The sequence below is a fragment of the Plasmodium coatneyi genome, chromosome 9 (assembly GCF_001680005.1).
Source record: "Plasmodium coatneyi strain Hackeri chromosome 9, complete sequence".
NCBI classification, from domain to species: domain Eukaryota; phylum Apicomplexa; class Aconoidasida; order Haemosporida; family Plasmodiidae; genus Plasmodium; species Plasmodium coatneyi.
In genome coordinates, this window is record NC_033564.1 from 1,572,739 (window position 1) to 1,600,602 (window position 27,864).

The 27,864-nt window shown below is 41.4% G+C and overlaps 6 protein-coding genes across 6 annotated transcripts; 3 read left to right on the forward strand and 3 right to left on the reverse strand.

Annotated features, from left to right (window-relative positions):
* Positions 1-7,638: 7,638 nt before the first annotated feature.
* PCOAH_00026430 (Uncharacterized protein) lies at positions 7,639-10,669 on the forward strand (the record flags this gene model as incomplete). Its single annotated transcript, XM_020059448.1, has 6 exons — positions 7,639-9,494; positions 9,661-9,762; positions 9,909-9,980; positions 10,113-10,205; positions 10,352-10,423; positions 10,531-10,669. The coding sequence occupies 6 exons, from the start codon at positions 7,639-7,641 to the stop codon at positions 10,667-10,669; spliced, it is 2,334 nt and encodes a 777-aa protein (XP_019915181.1).
* Positions 10,670-10,815: 146 nt separating this feature from the next.
* On the reverse strand, positions 10,816-15,621 carry PCOAH_00026440 (Structural maintenance of chromosome protein; the record flags this gene model as incomplete). The annotated part of the gene is made up of 1 exon (XM_020059449.1): positions 10,816-15,621. The coding sequence occupies one exon, from the start codon at positions 15,619-15,621 to the stop codon at positions 10,816-10,818; it is 4,806 nt and encodes a 1,601-aa protein (XP_019914838.1).
* Positions 15,622-17,518: 1,897 nt separating this feature from the next.
* Positions 17,519-19,150, forward strand: PCOAH_00026450 (Uncharacterized protein; the record flags this gene model as incomplete). The annotated part of the gene is made up of 2 exons (XM_020059450.1): positions 17,519-18,901; positions 19,004-19,150. 2 exons carry the CDS (start codon positions 17,519-17,521, stop codon positions 19,148-19,150), a joined length of 1,530 nt encoding a protein of 509 aa, XP_019914969.1.
* Positions 19,151-19,693: 543 nt separating this feature from the next.
* On the forward strand, positions 19,694-23,056 carry PCOAH_00026460 (Uncharacterized protein; the record flags this gene model as incomplete). The annotated part of the gene is made up of 2 exons (XM_020059451.1): positions 19,694-22,789; positions 22,949-23,056. 2 exons carry the CDS (start codon positions 19,694-19,696, stop codon positions 23,054-23,056), a joined length of 3,204 nt encoding a protein of 1,067 aa, XP_019915105.1.
* A 653-nt stretch (positions 23,057-23,709) lies between these two features.
* Positions 23,710-24,180, reverse strand: PCOAH_00026470 (RNA binding protein; the record flags this gene model as incomplete). Its single annotated transcript, XM_020059452.1, has 1 exon — positions 23,710-24,180. One exon carries the CDS (start codon positions 24,178-24,180, stop codon positions 23,710-23,712), a length of 471 nt encoding a protein of 156 aa, XP_019914759.1.
* A 1,146-nt stretch (positions 24,181-25,326) lies between these two features.
* PCOAH_00026480 (Uncharacterized protein) lies at positions 25,327-27,453 on the reverse strand (the record flags this gene model as incomplete). Its single annotated transcript, XM_020059453.1, has 1 exon — positions 25,327-27,453. One exon carries the CDS (start codon positions 27,451-27,453, stop codon positions 25,327-25,329), a length of 2,127 nt encoding a protein of 708 aa, XP_019914894.1.
* Between the last annotated feature and the right edge of the window lie 411 nt (positions 27,454-27,864).

Genomic DNA, 27,864 nt, shown 5'->3' on the forward strand with positions numbered 1-27,864 from the left:
AGTAGAAGGAAGGCAATAAGAAATGCAAATTCCTCATATGTTTGTCATTGAACACACTATTATATTGTGCATGAGTACTTTTATTTTTTCCTTTTCGAAATATTATATTTTGTGTGTGATGGTTCATTGTTATAAGATTTCCTTCTCTATTCTTATCTACTCCCCCTCGCTTAGAGCATAGTTCTTCCCTTAAGATAGATATTTTTTTCCTTACGGTAGAAATTTTAATTTATGCTATTCAAAATTATAAATATTGTATACTTACTTGAAATTATTATTAGAACTTCTTTTATGCAGAATATCTATTTCTTCTTTATTAAGCATTTTACCCTTTTTTCCTTTTCATCCTCCATTTTCTTTCCTTATTTGAATATTATTCTTGTGCACAATGTACGTGCAATTGACAATATTCATTTTACATATGAAATTCTGTAAATTATAATAATTTGGAAGGCCACTGTGTACTAATTATAATGAGCGGATGGGACATTCCATACAATGTATAATTCAGAATGCGCTGTACTGTGTTCATAACTTTAAGGAGGAACGTTAAATGCGATGGTAACGTATATTTCTCTGCATTCGCTGTTGTTCATTCCACCTATTATTTCCTCTTCTGCTAGAATGGGTAGTAGTATATGAGACGGAATCTTCTGTTGACTCCTCATCCCCTGAATACTCTGTTGAATCGAATGTTGGATTTTCTTTCGTGTCGTTTGTGTAGTCTGTTGTAGAAGTTCCCTCTGTTGAATCGAATGTTGAGGCTTCTGCTTCATCCTGTGTTGAATTTTCCGTCGTACCGTATGTGTAATTTGCTGTAGAGGTTCCCGTGGAATAGTCGGTATAATCCTCAGTTTCCATATCCAAGTCATACCTGGCGGATCTTCTTTTCTTTACATCAGAAGAGTTATTCTTCCGAGAGAATAATGGGGTATACTGAGAAGGAATGAAGAAAAGGAGAAAGGATGGTGGAAGAATGTATCACCAATGTACATTTATTGTGTACACTGAACATTTATTGCGTATGTGTAAACATACCACTTTGAACAACAGAAATGATGAATATATATATATATATTTTTTTTCCCCCCCCTTTTTAAAAAATATTATAAACGGATATATTTGTGTGTGTGTGTGTATATATATATTATTCTAATGCTATATATATGTACCTTATATAAAAGAAAAGAAATAAAACCTAATCCTCCTCCTACTGCGGCGATGGAAGATACGATAGGAATGGTAGGAAAGGCATGTATTGTATTGTCCGTACTGAGTGTAGAGAGAGTCCCTTCCAGCTGACCAGGATTCTGGTGTTCTAGACTCTCCACTCCAGAATCATGTCCTCGTTCAGAAAGTTGACCCCTGAACCCGAATCCAGTGCCCCCATCTTGTTGCCCAGAAACCGGGAGGGAATCTTGCACAGGATCTTTCTGAAGAACTGTAGACGTCGGACCGTCCACAGCCGATGCACTTAGTGTATGGGATTCGGCACTCTGCCGCATTTCCTGTCCCTTAAGAGGCTGCCCTGCCCTTTCAGCTTGCACATGTAGTTGATCACTTAGATCACCTTCAGTAGGAAGCTGTGCAACCTGCACAACTACCTCTTCAGTTTCCAGTTCAGCTTGCAGTTCCGGATCAGCTGGAGGTTCTCCGAGGGTACACGGACTTTCTGTTCCTCCTATAGTTTCGGAACCCAAGCCTACTCTCGTCATCAGTTGCTTCAGATTTGTAATATCCTCTTGTTGAAACATATTTTTGAATTGTTCATAATAATCATGCTCATCATTAGTATGTGCACAATGTTCCGACATTTCTTTATAAGCATCAGCAACTTCCTGGAAAGCCTCCTTACATCCTTTGTTATAGATTCTTTTACAATCCACATCTTGTCCATCTTTTATTTTGTCATAATTCCCTTTATAGTCGAATAGCATTTTCATCCATTGAAAATGTTCCTCCGTAATATCTTGATATAGTATGTTGCACGTACTTACAGGGACTTCCTCTTTCAGTATTTTATATATTCCACTTATGTTCCCTGATAATGTTGTGTTCTGCTTCATTTCTTTAATCCATTTTTCTTTTAGCCAATAATAAAAGGAATGACAATATTTATCCCTGAAATCCCTGCTCATCTGCATGTCCTTCACTTTGCACCAGGCACCCATAATTTTATTTATGTCAGCCTTAAGATCCCCGTAGTCCTTTAATTCCCTCTGTAATGCTTCACTCACTTCTGCTTTCTTTTGTCCACAACATTTACATGGACCTACCCGTGTATTAAAAAAGCCATATATTCCTGCGGAGGTGAGGCCCATTGTACGTCCACCCTATAGATATAATAATGAATACATGTATATGCTGCAGTACTTATATTTATTTTACTATACCATATATTTCATTGTTTACGTACTCGGTAACATATCTTTATGAACACCACTGAAGAATCCCCTCACAGCCATCATTCTCTTTCCTTTCCTTTAATATTTTGGTTTACAGTAATTCCATTTTAACAAATGTATCCCTTTTACATATTTTTCTAAATTATACTTCCTTATTATCCTCCGTATTATAATTGTACTCACTCGTATCCGTACACTAAATTTTCATTTTCTGATTCAATTATTTATTCCTTTTCCCTCATAAAATAGATTTCACTGTGAACCCACATTATATAAATTCATATGTATTATTTATGTGTTACTTATATGTTCCTTACATATTACTTATATGTATGAAGTATATTAATTCTTAATTATTGAATATACACAGAAAGAAAAGGGAAGGGAAGATAATGGGATGATGAGCTGGTAAGTTCAGGGAAGGAATATGGTTGTTCTGTGCTGTGTGTGCTGAACTTACTATTTATTTATTTTTTTCTTCGCTCTTTTTTTATTATTATACTCTGTGTGAACTTCGGTAAGGTTAAGTTGTTCCCTATTATTCTTACTTGTTCTCTTTTTTTTTCTTCCCTGTATTATTACATTTTGTGCAATTTCATGTACTATTACATTATTCCTTATCATTTTTATTTGCTGCTACTTTCGAATTATAATTTTTTACTTCTAGGTTGAAATTTTTAAATTATGCTACTTATATTCAAAGAATATTCCACACTTAAAATTTTTACTAAAATTTTTTTATATAATACATAAACTTAATTTATATTGAGAATTCTACATTCCTTCCATTATTTTGTTTCTTTATTTATATATATTACACTGAACACACATTATACCCGGAAATAATATGTAGAACGGGGAATGTTTGCAATGTGGAATATGTGTGGAAGGTGCGGAGTATGTGATTCGTTCAAATTTTTTTTTATTTAAAAATTTTTTTATTTTAGAATTTGTTGTTGCTGCTCTTTGTGTTATGCTGTGTTCTTGTACCTTATAAAGAAGTATATATATTCCCCTATACATTAATACTATATAGGCGCCCATTGGAGCCTGTTATATATGTATCTGATAATAATAATTCCTCTTCCCTTCTTTATAATTCTTTAATATAATGCATTGCTGCACTTTCCTGTATGCTGATATTGTTCAAAATTTTCCTTCCTTTGCCAATTACTCCAGAAGTTTGTCACATTCTTTTCTCTTCCTTTTTTTCCCATAAATTCTTTGCATTCATATTTCCCCAAAAAATATATTTTAAGGAATTCCATTTTTGTTATATGCCTACTCCTTCCATATATTCCATGCATATGTGTACAATTCTTCTTCCCTGCCGGAATTTCATGACTACTATGGTCATGTACTCCATATTGGATGCAAGCGGACAAAGTTCATTCCTCCCCCTGCGCATTTTCTATGCCTGTTGTGATCATGCAGTTAGAATGGTGGGGTCACTGCAGTTCTTGAGGAGAAGCACTATTATATGCGATGGTACCTTATATTTCGCGGCCGCTGTCTATTACTATTCCTGCCTACTCTGGACGATGTCGTATATTCGGTAGAATATTCTGTCATGGAATCATCTCCTGTTGTTGTTGAATAAAGTGTAGACTCTGTTCCCGAGTCCTCTGTGTAATCCCCCGTTGTGGAAGATTCCCCTGAATCTTCTGTGGAATTATAAGTTGAGTCTACCGTTGAATCTTGTGTTGAATAGTCTGTGGAATGGTCTTCTGCATCGCCCGTTGTATCTTCCATGGATGTATTAAGTTCACTTCTTATGGCGGACCTTCTTTTTTTTCTGCTTCTACTGGAAGGGTTACCTATTCCGCGGAATAGGGAGGTATACTGCATATGGAAAGGCAGAAAAGGATGAAGAGGTGAGTGTGTATGGCATATATGCATGCTGCAGCCTATATTTTAACTCTCCTATGCATGCAAAATAATATTCATCAATAATATATTACATATATACTACTTTTAATTATAATTGTAATGGTAGTTATGATTATAATTGTATACTTACTTTATATAGAAGGAAAGAAATGGCCCCAATTCCTATTATTGGAAGTGCAGCAGATACGATGGGGATGATAGGGTCTACTGCTGAAGAGGCCGAAGCAGAAAGACGGTCTTGTTCCACATTATTCACCTGAGTAGGTGTACGTGCAAGTTGACCATTACCTTGAGCTCGTTCATGAGTAACTTGCACACCATCAGCACTCTCCGGACTAATACCTGCACCCGGTACACCAGGTGCTGCAGGGCCCCTCTCTCCATTTTCCCCTGTACTGGCAACCTCTAATCCATCATTCACATCACCAACAGGACCTGGAGTTCTACTGCCACGTTCTTCCTCAATACCAGCAGGATCACTTGAGGATGAACTGGAACTGAAACTAGAACTCGAGCTAGAAGTGGAGGAATGGGATTCATGCTGTACTGGTTTGAAATTGGGCTGTTCACGTGAAGTATCAGGACTCGGAATAGCATCGGCAACTGTAACTTCCTCTCTCTCAGGATCTTCACCTGCTTTTTCACCTGAAGAGTGAGTAAGGAAGGAAGGGGGGACAAGGGTGTGTGAGTATTGTTTTTAGTATAGTTCAAAATACTAACATTTGGAATATTCCATGTATCGGGATGCACCTCCCCGTGTGGGTGTTCTTTCTTTCTGAATATTTGTTCTTTTACTTTCCTCTTTTTGTAATAATAATAATGCACTTTTGGATTATACATATTGGTTATGTGTTGTATCCTTTCTATATTTGTCTTACCTGCTCTACTCCTTAGGCCTGTTGGACCTGCTTCACCTCTTACACCCGTTGGACTTTCTTCACCTTCTGAAACTAAAAGATGGGCAGCAAGAAATATGTAAAATATAATGAAGAAAATATTATCAACCTAGGCTCGTAGGATGGTAGTGCTCCTAAGATGGGATGGTACAATGGAGTGGTGGTACATGTGCACCCATAATAAGGGGTGCACCCTTGCGGGGGTGTAGGAGCAGTTTCCTTCTATTCATTGCACTTGTTTCTTTCTTCTTCCATAATAATTTTTTAATTACGTGAACCATTTGCTTCTTCTTTGTTCGAACCTGGGGTTTCATTGGCTTTCTCCAGCTGCTGCTTCTCCTGTAGTGCGTGCAGGGCGACCCGCTGCTCTTCTTCACCCTGTTTCTTTCTTAGCTGTGCTTCCACTTGCCCCTGTAAAGACTTTATTTGGCCAATTTTTAAAGATCTTCCGCTTCCTACGATCCTACGCGCTATACATAGGGGTGTGGTATTATTCCCTGGTTTCATGCAAAAGTCCTCTATGTTCGTATGGATTGTGTAAACCTTCTCCATATAGTCCTTATATTCTCCGAGGCAGTCGAGGTCGGCCTCCTTTATTCCTTGTTCTATAAATGACTTATCCTGCGAATAGTCGTACAGTATCCTTAACTGTTCGAGCTCCTCTGCGCTAACATTATAATATGTACTTGGGCACCTCTCCTTTCTGAATTTCATCTGTACTTCGGGTAACATCCCATGAATTTTTCGCATAACTTCAGAGAACACTTCACTCTTCTGTCCGCACATTTCCCACACTTCCTGTCCTAGCCAATAATAAAAATGCTGACAGTACATAGACCTGTCCGTGCTACTTTTATTATTCATATGGCACCAGACATTCATAATGCCTTCTACTTCACGCGTTAGTTCCATGTGTGAACTAAGTATACTTTCTAAGCTGCCCCTCATTGTGTCATATTTACCATTACATATATCATTCCTTCCTGCTGCTGTCTCAAACTCATCATACCGGGATTGTGTACTCCTCCCCTTTAAACAATTCCCCTGTACATATAAGGAGTAATATATATGAACCATGTGCGGCACACATATAAATTCAAGATATATTACAGAAGCTATGTTATCTATATTGATTTCACTCTTACCAATTTTGACATTTTCTTCTTTTTTCTATTGCAGTACTATTTTAACTTATGGGAAGTTTACATTAATATGTGCATACACTTCCGGTATACATTTTCTTTGGGAGTGCTTACTCCTTGATTATTTGTCTGTTCCGTTTTATTTATACCTACTCATGATTACGTGGGAAATTCTTTATTTCTTACTTTAAGTACTTCTTCCTTTTTTCTCGTCTAAAGTATAATTCATGGTAAACCCATACTACTCAAATATATGTATTACTCACATGTGAATATATTAATTATTGAGTACACAGGATGGCAAGATGATGATGGGGTGGTAATATGAGAAAGAACATGGTGTTATGTGGTATGTGGCGTGGTTCTTATATATTCTTCCTTTTCTTCTTTTATTTTATATTATTATACTCTGCCTGATTTCGTATACTCTTATACTCCTCCTTATTACTCTTATTTTTTCCTTCCCCCCTTAAGAATATAATTCTTTTCTGAAATTAATATTTTTAAATGTAACAGCTATATGAATTTTTTTCTTTCTTTTTTCCTCCTGCACGCCACGTTTATGCCCAAGTGGTGGTGAGAAGAAAAAAAACTAAATTGCATGAATTTGTAGCATGTGGACACTTAACATTTTGCAATACCAAACAGTTTTTTCTTTTAAAAAAAAACAAATACAAAAAGTGATAAAAATGGTTTTTATATGCATATGAAAGGGGGTACACATGAGCCGACTTGGACACTTAACATATATCCACTTGTAGAAAATGCACCTGGATAGAGGAAAACACGTCTGTTGTTGTGTAGTGTTGTGTATAGCACAGCTCAGTAACGGTGCATTGCTGTATTCTTTTTTTTTTTTTTTTTTTTTTTTTTTCCTTTTTTTGAGCATGTGTACATATATTGTGCAGTTCCGCAAAGCTAACGGGACTTAATCATCATCTGAACCAGCTCATCACGACTTCGCATAAGCACCTCCGTCGTGAAAGGGCAGGAAACCCTTTTGGAAAGAGTTACCCCAGAGAGTAGCCTGACTAACACAAAGTCCCCGTGCGTGTAGCATACGTATTGCATGTATTGTGGATGCTGTGCACGAACAGAGGTTGACCCTACGCAACTTGTTTTTTTTTTTCCTTTTTTTTGTGACTTCCTACTGTGCATTATCTGAGGAGAAAAAAACCTCAGGTGGGCACCCGCGGAGAGCAGTAAGCCATCCGTGGGTGTATACAAAAAAATGCACTAGCCAAAATCGGCCTGACAAAGAAACACGCAGTTAGCGCGAGCAACATACAGGAAGGCGAAGCAAAAATGCAGGACGTGTGTCCACTGGAAAGGAATTCTTTCCCCCCGGATGACAGTATAGGGAGGACAAAGGAGATAGTAAAACACCTGAAAAAATGCCCCCTATTTTTAAAGGCGCTCTATCTGCACTACAACCCATTTTGCTTTCCCAACATAAATGACACGAGTAGCTACTTAATAAACAATGGGGACGTCGAAGCAGAGTTGAACAGATACCATGTCGCATTCAACGAAACAATCCTCCACATTTTAAAAAAAAAAATAATTATCACTAGCTTTGAGCAGTTCCGCACCCTTAAGTATAAAATAATTTTCGAACAATTTTTAAATCACGGAGTAGAGGAGTTGCTGTCTAAGTTGAGGGACGATGATTTTGTGAGAGCGCTGCAGGGAGAGATGGAGGGGAAGCTACCACCACCTGGTGTAGCAGCGAAGGAGGGGGGAAATGATGAACAGACAACGGGGCAACCGATGACCGAACCCCCAGCCGAAGACCCCCATTTAAGCACTGCTAACCAATTCCTGGATGGCTACATCGTTGCAGTGAAGAAGTTGATATACCATTTGAGGGAAACTCCTCACCAGAAGAACGGAATAGATTCGTTTGTAAAGGATCACCTGGGGAGGTTATCCTCCCTTGGCAAATCAACAGAGGCAGAAAAAGGAAACACTTTCCGCGCCGATAGAGTGGACACAAATGGGAGGGGAAGCAACCCCAGGGAGAAACACCCACTTCCCATTCTCACCCTCCAAAGCATTGGGAACATCCACAAGTATCGCCTTTGTTGGGACCTCCTACAATTTATAGACAAGGAGGTATTCCCCGTGAGGAGAGAAGAAAATGAAGAGGAAAACATCGAGAAGGCAGATACCATCACAGACGAACAGTTGATTGAGAAGGAAAACCTCGACAGGGACGAAATTATGAGCATCATCATTTATACAGTCATATACCTATGCTGCAAAATGAGCATTATCAAAAGATTAAAAAACAAAAATTTTCATAATAAAAATTACCTGAACAGTTCAGGTGAAAAATCAATATATTTTTTTTTGGAAAATTTAGACAAACATGACTTACAAAATGTGAACATGATGTTTTTGCTTCTCCATTTTAACAACAATTTGTTTGGGATCTTCGAACGTATGTTTAATGAGGGAGGATGGAATAGAAGGGAAGGCACCTCCCTGAGGGATTATCTGTTTATTGAGTTGGGCGCCGGGAAAGCCAACACGACAAGATGGGTCAAATTTATTATGGATGACTTGGTGGATATTTTGGAGAGGTTCTTTTCGCGTGGACATCAGCGGGGGGAAGGAGGCGTCGCGGAAAGTGCAGCCCTGTCCAGAATAAAAGTAGACAGCCAGGCGGAGGAGGGAACAACCAAACTGATAGAACAGTCACCTGAACCACGAGAGAGATGCAAACTTCTGATCATCGAGAGGGAATCCCTGAGGAACAAAAAGGAAAAAAAAAACTTCCTTATGCAAATGGCCCAAGAGAAGAACCAACATCTACTCAGAGTAAAGGCAGACATCTCAGACTTCCATTTGTCAAAATTTATTTATTTTTCAGAAAATGGTTTAAAAGGGGAAGGAAGTTCCTCTGCGTTCGTTCCTGATATTATTCAGTTTTACTACTACAAGGGGGTATACAGTTGGAGGGGGGGCCTTCCCATGACGGATCACCTGGGGGATCACCTGCGTGATAACCTGCGGGATGACGAACGGCCTAACCATGGAGGTACCCCCATAACAGAAGCGTTCCTGCGAAACAACCTATTGCAGCTGGGCACCTACTTCGATGTGCACGTAAAGAAGCTCCTCTCCTTTTTGACCCAGGGAAATAACAACCTCTTGAAGTTCGTGAAGGCACAAGCGCATGTCACTGAGCGTGCATGTGCTTATACGTATATATGTGTGTGTATATTTTTATATGAACCGAACTCATGAACCAACCTGCGAAGTGCACACCTCTCCCATTTTGTCCTCTTCCCTACCCCCTTTTATTTTTTTTCTTTTTTACAGAGTTTACGATGATATGAACAACTTCCTCAGAAACTTCGACTGCAAGAAGGTGACCTTTCTAACGAAGCACTTGTGTGGTAATGGCACCGACTTAGCGCTTAGGTAGGTGGGGATATGTCGACGGTTCGCCTTAGCAGTATAAACACGAGAAAATTGGGAAGGGGACTTCTTCATGTAAGAATCACCCAGGGTAACCTACTCCGTAATGCTACATCCGTTTGAATGCACCTCCACCTTTGCCTTTATAGAATGCTCGTGAACAACACCAAGAACAGGGACAAAGAAAATTACTTCATCCTCGCCCCGTGTTGTCACCATAGGTATGGCAAAAGACAAAACGATTCGCCTTCAATTGGCACTTTAGCTCCCACTACCCACACGGGTGTATGAAGTAGTACACCACCAACATGTCGTCGCCACTTTTTTTTTTTTTTTTTTTTTTTTTTTTGCAGATGTGATGTGCACAAAATTTTGGGCTTTAAGGTTTTGAAGAAGTTGGGTATCAACGAGGGGCACCTGCAACATGTTGTGAAGCACATGTCCGGGTAGGTCCATCTGAGTGAGCATCACCCAAGGATGAGCAAAAATGAGGGAAAATTATGCGAAAAAAAAAGCGCCCTAGGAAAGGGTCCTCTACATGGGCCTACTAATGGTCCTGCTAATAAACCGCCTCCCTCCTTTGCACCCGCAGCTACGCCTCCTGTGATAACCAGGAGAAGAAGACCATCGGGAAGAAAGTTAAGCTTCTGGTGGACCTCGCCAGGTGGGTATCACCCCCCATAGAACAATGATGCAACACTTGATGCAGCGCCAATGTGGCACATGTAGGAACATCGGTGCATTATTCAATACCGCTACCTACCAACGCAGGATCCTGCACCTACTGGATGAAGGACTACAACACGTCTACCTCATCAAATATGTGAACCGAAGTGTAACGATAGAGAACCACGTCATCGTCTTTTTTAACCATCACAAGTTGGACTTGCGCAATTTCAGGCACTTCTAAGCTGGGGGAGAGGGGTACAAAAAAAGAAAACACGATCCGTCGCATGTTACCAGGTGGGGTGCACTACCAATAGGTGAATTGCTAAAGAGAGGTAGGTCGATTCCCCCCCGCTATACTCGCTACGCTCGTTATGCGCGTTACGCTGGTTAGGCCTCCTGGCGGTAGCGGCAAATGTCGAGGGTAACCGTGCGGGAACACTTCTTGTGCTTGTTCTTGTACACCCCGATGAGGGTCTGACTTTTGCTGAAAAACTTCTCCTTGAGGGAAATGACTATGACCTGACTGTTAATGGAGTTAAGGTACCTGGCGAGTGCACTCATTTTAATGGGATCCATATTGGCGTCAACTTCGTCCAAAATGATAAAGGAGTTACTAATATATTTCTGAATGGAAAATATTAATGCCAGTGCACTCATGCTCTTTTCTCCCCCACTTAACTCACTTATCTGAAAGAAACGTTTCATGGGTGGCATATTATTGTACCGAATACCACAATAAAAGGGTTCATCGTCTTTGTTGAATTCGTTTAGATTGAACAGGTCCAGAAACGCTTGTCCTCCGACATGGTGCTTCACATTGTAGGTTAAGTTGTTATACACGTTGTCAATAACATTCTTTATGTAGTTAAAACAGTGCAAAAATTTGTACGATCTTTTTTTTTGTAAGATCCTGAAATTTCTCTCAAACAGATTACACTCCTTTCGTTCATTTGATAAGGAAGCATCTATATTTTTCAACTTGGAGAGTAAATTTTCGTACTCCTTTTCTGCACTTGTGTTTATATTCCTCATTTTTAGTAGTTTTTTTTTTTTTTCGATTTCCTTTTCCAGTTTGTCCTGCTCTGTGTTGATTTCCTGCTCGTTGTCCATTTGTTTTAACTCCTCTGGGAGTGCATCGAAGGAGATATTCGCTAGAGTTATATCTACCGCGTTCTCTTCCTCATCGTCACTACCACTACCACGGGTGCTGCTTCCAGTTCCGGCGCTTCCCACGTCTGAGTCGTCCTCCTCCTCACTGCCTTGTAGAAGTTTACTAACACGACCCTTCCGCGTGGACCGTCCTGCCTTTTTCCCGGCTAACGGCTTATCATCCTGTTGACCAACCTGCTGATCTGCAATGGCGTAGCTCGAGGTGAACACATTCACGCCATTCATGTCACACTCGCTTATGAGATCCTTAACCAGCGTAACATAAATGAGAATCTTCTTTCGACAGTTGTCCAACTTACTTTGCATCGTTTCGTACTTTTCAAAGTTGCTATTTATTCTGTCTCTAAGGTCGTTCAACTCCTGGTTAATCTGGGCAAGGTTCTTTAGATGATTGGCTCGTTCGTTTTCCCTCTCCTGAATGGCCTTCTCCGTTTCGTTCATTTTATCCATTTGGTCCTTCTCTTCCTGGTCCAGTTTGTACAGATCCAGTTTGATATTTTCCTCCTGATTTGCAATTTTCTCCTTTTTGTGAAAGAGTTGAATTTCGTTTCGTTTATCCGTCAGTTCGTTAATGTCGTCCTTTAATTTTTTTATATTATTTTTTATGCGATCAATATTATCGTCTATTTTTTCCATTTCTTTGGAACTCTTTTCAATGGCTTCGTAAATATTATCCATCTGGAATCTTTCATTGAGTATTTTAAAAGAGTCCTTTTGGAAGGATGCCAATCCTTTTCGTTCCTTCATCAGTTCGGATTCGTAGTTTTGTAGACTGTCCATTTTTTTTTTCATTTGTACGTCCCTTATTTTTGTAATTCTTTCTTCATAATTCTGTATGGTGGCTTCTTTTCCCTCTACTTCCTTCTCGAAGATGCCTTTTTTAATCAACAAACTGGCAGCTTTTTTTTTATTTAACTCTAGTTCGTAATTCGTTTTGTTAATCTGTTCATTCGTTTGGATGATTTTCTGGTTGCAGTCGCTGATGGTACTTCTGCACTCCTCTTTTTCGGTCAGTATTTTATTATACATGCTAATGTTCAATCTTTTATTATTGTACCTTTCTTTATCACCGTGTGTGGATGATATGTCTACGATTAGATTGTTATGCTTGGATATGATGTGCCCATTTAGTGTTACCATGTTTGCATTCAACTGTGGGAATTTACTCCTCACCTCCTCTGCGTCTTTTATTCGCTCAACGATCAGGGTGTTCTTCCCTATGAGGTAATCAAACAGAACTTTGTACTGTTCTTCACATACGATGCAGTTATTTGCCAACACGATATTCTTCTTCTTAAACGTGTTCATTATCTTTTCCATCATGTGGTTGTCTTCCTCGTGCCAAGTTTCCTCTGAGTGGTCATTCTCTTCGTGTGGTCCCCCCCCATGTGTGCGCTGACCCTTCTTCCGCTTTAAATTCTTCACAAAATTGTCAAGCGGAATGAAGTCCATCTTGTGTAGCTTATTATCCTTCAGGTACTTAATACACTTCGCTGCGATGTCGACATTTCTTACAACGAGAAAGTTATTGTACTTGTGGATTGCATTATTAACGGCAGTGAAGTAAACGTGGTTGTTGACTTCATAGAGGGAACTGACCTCATCATATATCTGGTCCTCTCCGAACAGATTTTTCAAATTGGAAATGGTCTCTTTTTTCCTTTCAAAATGTATTAATTCATTTTTGTGTATATTTAATATGTTCACTTCGTTGTCCAGTTGTTCTATTCGTTTTTCCTTTTGTGAGATGGTTTGGTGGAGCTCTCTCAAGTGTACCTTCAAATTTTCCACCTTTTTCTTATCCCCTTCGATGAGACTATTCAATGTGTTCACACGTCCTGTCACCTCATCCATGGTAAGTTTTTCCGCTTCATAGTCAAGAACCTCCTTCTGCTTCTTCCTAGACAGATTATCGCACTCTTCCTGCAGCTCCTTAATGTCCTTCTTCAGCCCGTTCGCCAGAGAGTTGTAATTGTTTATGCTGATGTTACTGTTAGCGCAGAGGTACAAATACTTCTCCTTGCACTTTTTATACTCACTTAAATTTTCTAACACATCTAGCAGGTTGCATTTTTCAAATATTGTTTCTTCTTCCTCGGTTAGATCAGACGTCTTTCCATCCTTATCTGCACCGCTGCTTAAGCGGAATCTATGCTGCACCTTCATGAGGTTATCATACATGGTGGTGTGCCTCTCCTTAATGTAGCTCTTCACGTGGTTGTACTTTTCCATGAATTTTAGGATGACCCCCAGTTTGTTTGAAATCTCCATTCGAAGCTTCTTACTCTGCTCCTTCACCTGTTCGTGTAGATTTTCCGAAAATTTCGTGCAGTGCGTTTGTATGTTCATTTGTAGCTTCTGGTTAGCCTGCACTTTGACTAAATTATCTTGGTTAAACTTCTTCTTTTCATTAATTTCGTTGAGGGCCACCTTCAGTTGGTTCAATTCTACCCGGTAGTTCCTAATCTCGTCCTCCACTTTAAGTAGACTTTTTTTTTTCAAAAGTTTGTTTTTCTCCAAATGGTTGGCAAGCTCTTTATCCTTGCTGAGAACCTCCTGCTCGAATTCGATCTTCTCCTCTTTATAGGTCAGTAGGTCTTCCTTCAGCTTTTCCTTCTTCCTATGAAGGTGGAAAAGTCTGAAAAGGTAAAACGTCTTCACGTCTTGCTCGTGTTCCTCCTTCAGTTGGTTCTGTTCTATATTATCACTGATCTGCATTTTATGTATCTTAATTTCTTGCTCGATTTTTTTTTTTTCATTGAGGTAACTTTTGCAGGTCATTTGTTTCTCCTTCAGCTTTTCCTTCATGTCTTCATAGACTTGTTCATATTCGTCTGACCCGCTTATATATTCGAACAGTTTGGCTAGCTCGTTTGGTTTCTTGTTTATTACATCTTCTATATCTCCCTGGAAAATTAGGCAGGTTTTCGTTTTCGTTTCTATTCTATTTTTCTTCAAAAAGGCAATGTACTCCTTATGCTCGACGAGCTTCTCATTAATGTAGTAGTTGCTCCCACCTCTGTAGTTTAAGGTCCTCTTTATTTCGACGGTCTCTTTGTTGCTTTCCAGGATGAGCTTCACATAGCACTTCCTCTTCTTCAGCAATTCCACTTTTTCATTCTCCTTATGATGAATCAACTGTTTCATACTTTTCACCCTCAAGCATTTATTGTGTATTCCTAGAACGAAGCATATGCAGTCCATTATGTTCGACTTTCCTGACCCGTTTGGACCTATTATGGCTGTAAATTTGGAAAACGGCCCGATGATATTTTCCCCCTCGTAGCTTTTAAAATTACACACAATTAGGTACTTGATCGAGCAGAGCTCATTTTCTCGATACGCCATACTGGAGGCTAAACTACTATTGTTGAGGTACTCATTCGGGAACTCCATCTGGGCGGTACTAACAGGGAGGATACCACTTGACGGAGGAACTCTTCCTAGGGGGCCTCCTCTCTGGGTGACTTCACTCCCCGTTTCACTCCTCGGTACGCACGCAAGGTTCTCCCCATGATCGTTGCCAACCGAATTCACGTCCTTCACGCTGTTCTCATGCGTTTCCTTCTGCTGTTCTAGCGGGCCAACTCCTTGGTCTGCTTTTCCTCCACCCTTCTGGACTGCCCCCTCTTTGTTGATACCAACTAGTGCAGCCCCTTTAGTTAACTGCATCGTCTGTTTCGCACCATCCTCTGGAGGTACCTTCTTCAGGGTCTCCTCCTTATCCTCCCCACCTTCACTATACATCCCCTTCAGCACGGCATACTTTTTCCCCTCATTCGCATAATCCAAATGAATCGGCTTGGTAATGGAAGAATTAAAAGAAGACTCTTCTGACCCATCCAGATATTCCTCATTAATAAAGTTGTTAAAGTCTTGATCGTCCACCTTCCCTGAGGTTACCATTATATTGCTGGATCCTTCGTTTTTGTCTCTGTCCGTATCGAGTCCGCTTCCGAACTCGTCCTGCTCATCGCCTTTGCTCTCATTGGGTTCGCTACGATTATTCCCTTTCTTTTGCATCGTTCAGCTGGGCGGGTTGTCAGAGGCAAACAGGCAAACAGGCAAACAGGCAAATAGGCAAAGGAGGTTTTCTGCTTCGGCGTCCCCTCACAGAGCCAAATGGAACAGCGAAGCGGTTCACTAGATTAGTACTTTAGCGGAAAACCGCGAAACGCACCACATGGGAAGCACACCAAACGCACACATACTTTACGCGCTCCCAAACACGGAGGCTTTTCCTTGCGTGTTTTTTTTTTACGCACGAACGGAGTGAATAATTGGGTCAACCCGCACTGTGCACACCGTTCATGTTACCGCATAAGAAGGTTAATTCATTTCAGAACGCGCAGTACAGTTCGTTGGTACCTTCGATAGACCTCACATATAAGCCTGAGTTTTGTTTTCCCCCAAGTGTACATACATGCGCTTACTCCTTCGCAGCTAGCTCGTTTGTATGCTTCCTTTCTTTTTCCTTTTTTCCTTTATTATTATTTTTTTTTTTTCCGCATTTTACTACTGCACACATGAAACGTTTGTGCCGGTCGCATTGACAAAATAATTTGTTCAACAAAAAAGTGGAGTGCATGTTAAGAGAAGTTCTGCTTGGGATGAGTTTTTTTTTTTTTTTTTTAATTTGGTTAGCTGCTCCGATTTTTTTTTTTTTTTTTCTTGCCACTTTTAGTGGTCTTACACATGAGAAGGAGAAAGGAGGGAAAAAAACAACCAAACAGGCGAAGGAACAAATGTACTTACCCCACCGATAATCTGACGAATTGCCTGTGCACACCATTTGCTCACTCAAACATAGCACCACACACCAGTTGGGAAAAAAAAAAGAACTGTAACCTGTCCAAGTGAGCACCAAAACAAGTGCAGCGATAGGTTGGACGGACTTCGTCGTAAAAATGGTCGAGCACTAACCCTTCACTGTAACCACACGTATCCGTGGGAGAGTAAATAAAAGGCCTCTTAAATGATGATTAATTTCCACTGTTCGACGTCCCCTTTGCGCATACACAATGCGGTGAACGGGAGGACGGTTGGGGGATCCCCTAAAGTGTCGGACTCCAGGTTGAACCACCTCTGGGGTGGGGGTAGTAGACATAAATTCGTATGCACCTTAACGGGATGGTCACCAGATGACCTCCTCACAAGGTTCACTAAATTTTCGCCGTCCTTCTTCGCACGTCTGCAAAGGGGTCACTGCTGATTTGGTGAGAATACCCCTCAAGGGGGAATTTTCACGAAAGCAATGAGCAATGATGTGTCAGGCAGTGCGGGGGATCACAAGGGAGCCCACTTTAAGGTTAGACAAAGTTTGTAACTAGGGTATTACTTTTTTTTTAATTTTTTTTTTTTTTTTTTTTTTTGGTGAAGGTAAAATTAGACAATTGCTCCACGCGGAAAAGGAAAATGCGATGCAAATTCGCTGGGGAATGCTTCCCCCAGTAGACACTATCTCTACTTTTCACTCCTCTTACTGTTTTTTTTTTTTTCTTTTCTGTGCTCGCGATTCACGCGGGTATGAAGTCTATAGGCGTACTAATATGAAGGACCTTCTTCCATTATCGCCAACGGAAAAAGGAGAAAAAACTGTGCCTTACCGTTCCTTCGAACTGTGAGAGGTTTTCCCCGTTGGGCTGCCATCCTTGTGTGTATTGTGCAATGCCCATTTGTTAACCGCTGGGGGGAAAGACCAGATGAACCCCCCTGCGTAAGAGAATGTGCGTGACGACGATTTTTCGAATGAACATAAAGGGCACACGCATGGATTATTTTTCCTTCCTATTTGGACATAACTCGATTTAACGTCCGTTTTGGCGGAGCGCGCTGAAAAGGTGTACCGATACGATGCACCTCTCTTGTGCATTTTTACTCACGCTACGTTTGTCCTTATATTACCTAATTCGTTCCCAAAATGAGCAAAATAATTCAGCAGATATTCGAGGACTACAACAGGTCCAGGACGCAGTTCACCCAAAGCATATATGACATGTGTCTAAAGGCACACAACATGGAAGTAATAATTAGCACGGATATTATAATTCTGATCCGTCCACTGATTCTGGATAAGGTTCCCATCGTGCAGCAAAATGCGACTCAAATATTGGCCAAAATGGCTAGTCATTCTGAGGAGGTGGCTTTAACCATTTTGCAAAATGATGTCTTACCACATCTAGTGTATTGTTTAAAACATGAAAATAAAAATTACAGAAAAAATTGTGCCAATACGTTGAAGTGTCTAGCTAGCCATAATGCCAAGCTAGCAAATCTGGTCGCAGAGGAAGAAAACTGCATCGATAATTTGATAGACTGTTTGGACGAATATGACGTCAGACTGAAGGAAGCATGTATAAATGCACTTTGCGCAATTGTAAAGAATGACGTTGATCTGTCCAACCAACTCATGGCCAAGGGGATCATCCCTCTGGTAATTCTCTCAGTACAGGAGAAAGACACAAACTTAGTTAGAAGTTCATTAAACATATTAACGGAGCTGAGTAAACACACCAACGAAATTGCAAAGGAGGTAGTGGATAATAATGCTCTCCCACATCTAATCAAATTTTTAGACCACACAGATGTACAGATAAAACGCCATGCATGTAACTGCTTAGCCCAAATAGCAAAACATAAGGAAGACTTAACAGAACTAATTATAGAGAACGACGTTTTTCCAAAAATTATTTACCTACTAAATGACAGTGACGATGTTGTAAAGAAAAACTGTGCCAATTGTTTAAAAGAAATGAGCAAACATAACGAGGACATTTGTAAGATCATTTCCCGTGCAGGTAGTCTTCCCTTTCTATGTGAATGCATTGAACAGTCATCTAGGGGTAGTGTCCAATTACCCGCAATTTTGTGTATTGGTTTTATTGCCTCCTTTTCCGAATCGCTAAGCTTAAATATCATTTTATCTAATGCTATTCCTATTTTAAAAAAATGCCTTATTGAAGAAACGGAGGATTACATCAAAGCTGCATGTGTGTGGACCCTTGGCAATATCGGCAAACACTCCTCCTCTCATGCGAAGAAACTATGCGATGAAAACCTCCTCATCATTTTCGTAAATTTGTACAACGCAAATGATTCATCGGATGACTTAAAGAAGAAAGTTAAACTTTCCTTCAAAAGCGTCATTCAGAAGGTCATCGATTTGGAGTCTCTAGAACCCGTTTTTCTCAAAGCAACTGCTAAGTTGGCCAAATACTGCATCTGCCAGTTCGCCAAAATTATTCCGAAAAACCCCACGTATAAGAAGTCTTTCATCAAGTCCGGCTGCCTCAAGTATCTGCAGGTGGGCAGCGCTACACGCACACCCATGACGTGTACTTTGCACACATTTTCGATCAACCCTTCACATGCTCCCGACCAACCTTTCGCACATTTGCCCCCACAGGAAATGAAGAACTCCGACGACGCGAAGAAAATCGAAATGGAGATTAACACGATTAACAACTCCTTCCCAGAGGATATCATTAACTACTACACCCCCGGCTATTCGGAGACGTTAATAAAAAGGATTGACCAGGCGGGTAAAAGTTGAAGAATGGCGGGGGGCAAAACGGCAACCTTATGTCACCCACCCTACCTGTTTTCTCAGTGTCGTTTTTTTTACCTCCACATGTGCTGCGTTTACATGTGAAATTTTTTTTTTTTTTTTTTTTTTTTTCCTGTGCACGGCTACCCCACCTTTTGTCAATAAACTTTTCCCCACAAGTCGATTTAAGTAGGAAAAATTATTAATTACACCAACCGACGCACTTATGAAGGTACGCATATTCCCCCAAAGGTTGGTATGAGGTACCCCTAAACGTGTACGCCAATCTGTGCAATTGCACAAACGACTTCATCAACAACGCCACAGTTTGCGATGCGGAATTGGGCGGGCAGAGACCACCACCCGTCAGTGCTGCCCGATTACACGGGCAAGTAGGGTTACACTGTTGGTTAGTTCTGCGTCGGCATTTGTAACAGCTGTTTTGGTTTTGTTTACCACATGGTAGATGCAGAGGTGCTAGCTAAACGGGCGCTTTGAAACATTCTTCAACGTCTCGTAACGTGCAATAACTCCACTTATGGTCGCTTGATGAAACGGATACTGAGGAGAGTAGCCTCCAGTGTGCTGCCCACCCCTGCTGCTTTCTCATCATGCCGCTCCTACCACCTACGTGGGGAGAACCCACAAAAAGGGAAACCCGGGGAAGGGGCAAAAGCCATCACAAAAGGTTGCCTCGCGGAGCATGAACAGGACGTGATAAATTCTATACAAAATAAGATACCCAGCCAAGACCATCAAATTGCAAATAAGATAACGCAACTACTGCAACACTACAGCAAAAACAATTACCGTAACGAGCATGTCCTGCAGGTGATTCGTTCCTATGTGAAGCATAACGTGGACGGCTTCTCCCTAATCAGACTATGTGTGTTCGTAAATTATTTTCTAAATTTGAAGGTGAAAGGAGACAGAAACTTTAATTACATCATCACGAATTCGATAATAAAAAAAATTAGGAATGACCACTTTGTGGACCTCTACGGGATTTGCTTAATTGCTAAATTTGTCCTGAGGGAGAGGGTTAAACATGGAGACCTGCTCTGGTTGCTGGGATCTCTTATAAAAAACAAAGTGGATGCAACGTCTAGTCCGTTCGATGTCTACAATTTGGTTGTTTCACTTCTGAGCATTCAGAGCGGGGGGCTGCTATGGGGGGGTGAGGCCACCACGCAAGGAAGCGAACAAACTGCTACACATAACAGTGCGTACCCCCCAGATGGACTGACCCAGCTGAACGAACAAAACGTGCACGCACTGCTCCACCTCTACATAAAGGGAGAAAGAGTGAAAAATGAAGAACTCGTCCTAATTATAAACACCTTGAGCAGCATGGACAGAACGGCCTTCTTCTACCAAATGGATTTAACAAAGTCACGGAGGGTCCAACTTTACGAGGCTCTCTTAAGACGAATAAACTTCCAGGACAGATTCAACGGGAAGGTACTTGCCCTCTTCCTGTTTAGTTTACAAAAAATGATTAAATTGGGGGAGATATCAGAAGGGGTCTTTTTCTCCACTGTGGTAAACTTGGGTGCGGCCTTCAGGGAGGCTGCTACGGGAACCAAGTTACAGGCCATGCGGGTTGGGTATTCCAATTCGGAAATGCGGAAGGAGGGAGAAAACATGGATCTGCCCCCCAAAGGAGTACAAGTTTCAACGGGGGATGTTACTCAGGGGGGGCTCCCCCAATTGAGGACACATTTTAACCTGCAGGAGATCGGCATGGTGCTGCAATTTTATAACGCTTTGATGGAAGTATCCCAGTGGAAGAAAGGCAACACGGGGGGGAACTTCCAACCGGCGGAGCACACCACATCTGCACAAAAGGATCAAAGTTTTTACGACGAAGGGGAAGGTGCAGGGCTTCGTTTGGAGGGACGCATGGGGGAAAAAAGTACTGTAGATGAAGACGCCCCCGTTGATGGAAGGCCCCACCTGGTCAAACTGTACGAACCGTCCGTACACCTGCTGAAGGAAAGCCTCCTCTTTTACGCCCAAGCGAGTTACCAAAAAAAGGTAAAAATGAACCCCCTCGATTTCTGCACTTTGCTAAAGGGCCTTTCAAAAGTGTTCCAAAACACATTCCTAGACCGAAACATACTTCCTCTTTTTCAAAACTTCCTAATGTCTCATGGGAAGAGGATTAAAATAAATGAGTTGCAAATGATCCTAAAGTTAATTTATGAGAAGAGAAAATTGGACTTCTTCCTCATCCTCTGTGGTGGTAGGAACTGCTCCATTTTCGACCACCTCCAGAGTGTACTTTTGAGAAGTGTCCTGAGCGAATCACCCAACTGGTGGAATCAGGAAAGGATGGAAGCATGTATCATGTGCTTCTACTATTTGTCCTTCTTAAACTTCAACCCGAACACATACCTCGTGGTGAACCAGTTCATCATGGATCACGTAACATGCGGCAGTGCTGTTTCACTTGTTCCCTACGTTATTATGAGCAAATTTAACTACCACATGTTGGAGGTGAGATCCGTCAGGAGGGCAGAATCAGTGGCAACTACCAACAACGATGAATTGCCCGAAAAGAGGCAAGTCACAGACAACTTCGACAGAATAGACAAACTGTACCAATTAATGAATCAACACTTCGAAAAGTATAAAACGTTTTTTGTGTTAAACTGTATTTACGCGCTTACCAAGTTTCTAAAGGATAACAGGACAAGTGGTTTCCCACCTTTTTCGAATTTTCTCTTCCCCGAGTTATTCAACAAGTTGACGAATCGTCTAATAATGCAGAATGGATTGGAGACGCATCCACATGGGGACCATATCCCCACCCACTATGACTACTTTGTCAATTATGTGAAGTACAATTACTGCTTATTATTTTTTTTTCAGTATGTTGATTTGGGTACCTTTCTCCAGAGGGTCCCTTTAGGCGTTGAATTTCCATTTTCCTTTTACACCCCTTTTAATGCATACCTCACTGCGGAGTTTTTAGCCAGCTACGAACGGTTGTTCAGGAGCGGCGATTTTGCGGTCCCTCGGGGGTCTTCAAAAGAGACGAACGAAGCAACGGGGGCAGTTTCCATGATCAGTGCACTTGCGTTAACGCCAGAGGTGATGAACTCCCGCTGGAGAGAAATCCAAATGGAGAAAAAAAAAATGTTGAAAAAGGTAAGGAGGTATGCAAACGCGCACTGCAAGGTGATGAGCGTGCACGACCTTATACACTTGATCAAGACGTTCAAAGTGGTAGCCCCACTGATGGGCACTGACAGTATGTCTACCCTCCACACGTGCATGTCAAATTTCACTTTTGCCGGAAATGTTAAGACGAGCACCAGTTTCGAGCTGCTAACAGAATTGATCAAATTTATGTACCACTTTGAATTGCAAAACGGGGAAGTGTTTGATCACTGTCACGGTACCCTTGTGGACATGTTAATACTTACGTTCAGAATTGTTTTTAAAAATTTACCTGACCGTACAGACAATAACTACCTCGGCATGCTGCAGTTTTCCCTCCTATATGTATCTCACTTTGTGCGCGAAGCAAATTTGGTTTTCAATTCGCTATCCCTCACCGATTTGAAGCGGGCCGATTATTTGACGAGCTTGTCCCCGATGAACTTGGACAAGTACCCCCAGTCGTCGTGCACATTTCAGGTGAGTTAATCACACGGGGGGTCAATCCCGCTGTGTGCATTTGTCTGGCTAGCTATTCCTGGAGCAGCCACAGAACGTGCACCACGTGAAAGTGCTTTGCCGCACTTCTTCACACGTCTGCTCACTTTTGCACACATTTTCCACTCCTTCCCTATGCAGCTACAAATTTTAAAAGTCCTTAAAGGCGTTGTCAAAAATGAGAAGAGGATACTAAATGAATACCGCGTCGGCGACACACCGTACACGGTTGACATTCTTATAACGTAAAAAAAGAAAAATGGAGGAGAAATAGGTAAACCAAAAAAAGGGAAGACGAGCTTTTAACGTATCTCTTTCGCTGCGCAGTGTAGAGCGGCATCAGGCAGCGGTCGGTACGCGCAGCGGCGAGTATTTTTCCTGAACAGTTCACATGTTTTTTCTGAACTGTTCATATTTTTTTTTTTTTTTTTTTTTTTTTTTTTTTGAGCTGTGCATATTTTTTTTTGTTTGTTACGTTTGGCTAACTACGCCACACCATGGGGTGCCCACTACAGGAGGAAAGCCCTCCATTTTGCAAGAACGAAATTGCGCTTAACGGGTTACTCGAATAAACGCTGTCCAAAGTTAAACCTTTTTTTTTATTTCCAACAAACGTGCACATGTATCAATATTATTGCTGTGCTGGGGGGTTCGCCCGCCCTGCCTTGGATAATTTTTTTATACACCCCTTCTACGTTTTGTGAATTCCCCCCGACTTGTCTCCACGTGAAACAACTGGGGTGTTTATAAGTGACGTCTTCTTTTCTTCATTTTGGTAAGCAGCTCGGTGACATACCGCGTGGGACGCTTCAACAGGTGGGAGTTGCTCCACGGAAAATGTTTAAAACAGGGCTTCGTATAAGTATGTGTAAAAATAACACATTCGTGCGTAACAAACCTGTTCACCTTTTTCGGGTACTTTTCTTCTTCCGCCGCACCTGTGTACTGGAGGACCTCCTGCTGGAATACTCCGACAAGCGCGAAGGGGACGAGCTGGACCTTCGGTCATCTTTGAGGCGTTTCCTTTTCTCACCGCTAGCCCTCTCCTTATGTTCCCTCTTAATACTGTCCTTTTTATTTGTATGTTTATGCTTCCCCTTGCTCTTCCCCTCATGTTCATATTTTATCGAAATAGTTTTCCCATCAATCTGTCCACCATTCATATATTCCTTTGCGACTTTCGCATCCATTTCGTTTTCAAATTTTACTTTGGCGCTTATGAACTTCCCCCCGCCGTTGGTCCCAGTTACATTTTCCTCATTGAGCGAAATGTGGACGTCCTTTAAGTTCCCAAAATTCATAAAAATTTCCTTCAGGTGATCTTCGCTTACATTTTTTGTTAAGTTATGAACGTACAGGCAGTGTTCAGTCATTTCGTCTTCCTCTGTGTGGGAATGAAACGGTAAATACGCCAACCAAATAACATAACAACGCTATATCAGTTCTGCAGGAATTTTCCCGCCTCCTATATTTTTACCTTCTTGCTATTTTTTTATTTTTAACAAAGGAGAGGGGAATTTCTCTTCCTCTCAGAGCCTTGCGTGGTAACCACTTCCTCTAAATTTATACGCCCAAGTGTACGAATACATTTTAAAGTACCCCCTTAAATGCACCTCGTGAGAGGAAAATAAATGAATCTTCCCACTCGTACGGCGTACTCCTCATATGTGAATGTTGGTGGGGACGAGGCCGGCCAGCTGGTACACCGCTTCGATACGTGGCATTTTCCTGTGACCCTTTAGCCCCAACGCGTACCATAGCAACTTTTTCCGCCTTACCCACCGAAGGCACCCGAATGAAGGTCACGGAAGTTGCGATGTAGCTAGCCTACATGTAGAAGGTATTTCACTGAGGCTGCACATACCCACATTTTCTTCTATATACCCCCTACTGCGATTCAGTAGCGAAAAAAAAAAAAAATTAGCCGCGCTGCAGGAACAGTCACTCTAAAGAAAGTGCCCCAATTCATCACCAAAGAAAAAACCCTTTTTAGGGGAGGACAACAAATGGTATTCTTTAAATTTAAAAAATTTATTTTTCCTTTTTTTTCCTAAATTGGAAAAGGCCGTTTTAAAAATGTATCTTCAGAAGAGACAAACGAATGATGTGCACACGTAGAGAAAATCACACAAGTGGCACGCACAACACAGGGACAAAAAAAGATCAACGTTAGGGAAAAACTGGGCCAAACGAGGAGTCCAAATGGGGGAAACGCGCCTGCAATACAATTATGCGCGCGCTATGAAAAATTTTCAAAATGAACAAAACAAAAGGGGAAAAAAAAAAAAAAAATAAAACAGAACAAATTAAAATAAAACGAATGAGTTGTGCGCACACCATGTCGCCCTTGTGGGGAAGTCATGTCGAGGGTTTATCTGTGGCATTACAACTTTGCTGGCTTGCCTTATGGACTACGGGGGAAACTACCCCCCCGGTTGGTGTATACCCCATAAAATGTCTAACTCGTTCACTTCTTCGCATCACTTCTTCGCATCACTTCTCCGCATCACTTCCTCTTATTATTTCTTCTTTTTGGACTCGCGTTGCGCCTTGACACCCTGGGGCGTGGCGGCCACCTCGCCGGGACCCACCCGGGAGTGCCCCTTCTTATATACGCAGTACTGCACCAAAAAAATAAAAAACACAATGTCGTCACCTAGTGCATTCCACTTGTGCACAATCGGCATATGCAACACGAGCACAAACAGATCATCCATGAGGGCATATAAAAAAAGGAAGAAGAAAAAAAGAAGGGGTACGCGCTCCACCGTTTTGGTGTAATAATTTCGCACAATCTGGGGGCACATAAAAAGGAAGTTAAAAAAGTAAGAACAAAGAGCAACCGAGTGAATGATGAAGGCGTAAATTGAGTCATACTGCGTGTATATAAAATTGTATGCACATATGGATACTGCTGTGCAGATCATCACATTTGGTATCTTCATTTTTATATATTTTTCGATGTCCTCCACTTCGGTTGGAGATTGATTCTTGTGCTTGTTCGCACCGTTGCCGTTGCTGATGATTGGGTTCTCACTTCCGTCTTCCCCGCTACTACCGCTAGTGCTGCTCCCCCCGGTGTTGCTCGTAATGCGCACGTACGGATGAACCTCCATAAATTCAATGTCGTACCGGTCCAGCAACTTCCAAAGACAGACAGCCATCTTCGCCACGCAAAAGACCATCAATATTTTGCAGCTACTTTTATTTTTCAAATAAAGTAATATAAACAGGGTGAAAAGTAACTTAAAATGAACGGCGTCCGATGAGAAGGCATATAAGTCATTCATCCTGTTCCAGCCAGACCAGTCTAATGCTAAGGCCACCAGATCCATTAACAAAAGGATGAAACAAAGAATACAAATGATGAGGCACAGATAGCTATTCCCACAAAAGTGTATGACCAAGCTATCCAAATCGTCTGTCACAAATTTATATTTTTCTTTCGCGTAATTTATATTGAATAGGATAATGTTGTACAGGTTGTACTGGGGTAGGCTGATTGGGGAGCACTCAATTTCGATGGTATTTCCACGCTGAGTAGAGTCGTCATTAGTGTGGGTAACCTTGTCTTCTTCTTGTGTGTTTTTTTTTTTTTTTTTTCTTCCTCCAACTGCTGCGTCTTCCTTGTGTCCTTCCCCTCCGATTTGAAGCAGTTCATATTCATCCTCCGGGGTCAGGTGATCATTGTAGTACGTTGGCAGGAGGTAGACACTATTTTCCGTGTCCAGAAATATGTTCGAAAAAAAACCTATTTTATTTACGTTAATGTCCTTATGCTCGATGACGGGCCCAAATTTTACCTTCTTGGGAATGTAAAAAAATTTTTTTTTTTTTTTTTTTTTTACTTGCTTTTTTTTTGGCTTCATTTTTTTGTTTTTTTTTTTTACGCCTTCCTGGGTCTCTTTGCTGCCGCGTTTCCTTTGCTTATGATCTGACGCGTCACCTGTCTGTGTTTCCTGGTCATTTTCTTCGTCCTCTTCACCATCGCTGCTGTCACCTTCTCCCTCATCGGTTTCGTCCTCCTCCTCATGATCATTGATTTCTTCTTCTTCCTCACCTTCCTCTAGGAGGCGCTCCCAGAGGTACTTTTTCTTGGGGGTCCACTTCTTCCCGCCGAGTTTTTCCCTCGTGAGTGCACGGGTGACGTAGCCGTGTCTGTACAGTTTTCCATTCACGTAGGTAAGTATGTGCAGGTAAATTTCTTTGTTCTTCTTTATGAGATTCCTTGGGATGGTTACCTTAACGGAGGGATACTTCCTTGGGGTGAGGATATCCCACCATTTGGTTTCTCCCTGTGCAGGATGACTATAATTCCAATCATATGAAACGTTGCTAAAATTATACACGTTAATAAAATTTTTATTTTTTTCCAAAAACTTTTCTTTCTCACTTACGTATTTGTTCAAGTCAATATTTTCTTCACAAGACATGTAGAGGTGATAATCCACTATGTCCTTCTGCTTGAAAAAATTTGTGAACGGTCTATGAATATATTTCTCCCCCACGTGTAGTCCTTCCTTGACCTCTTCTTTTTTTTTCCCATCCTTTGTGTGTTCATACACGGGGGTCCTTACATTTTGATATACGTGATATGAGCAGTACACAATGTAGTAGCATATAATCCCCACTGCAAACTTAATCATTTTTCAGTGCATCCTTTTCCGTTTGTCTTCGTTCGGCCTGGTGGTGGTGGTGGCACATTCGCTTCGCACAACGTTGCAGGGACATGGATGCACACGCCAGACAGGTGCCCACGAGTGGCTGCTAACGAATGGCTCTTCAAGGAAGCCTTCTCACAAATAACGGGTGAAAAGCAAATTGTCCTCCGCCCCCCTTCCGCTGGTGCGTCACAATGGTAAGTAATTCACGCCGATGGGGCGTAACGCAAGCTTTGCACTGTCAAGGGGGAGGACTTACCCCCACCTGGAGGACCTTCTTAAAAATGGCGCGTGTGTAGACGGGTACACTTTATGGCTACTCCCGTATGCAGCTACGCACGCACGGTGAAGTGGATTTCCTCTCGCCGTGTATATATTCTCCCATTTTTGCGTTTA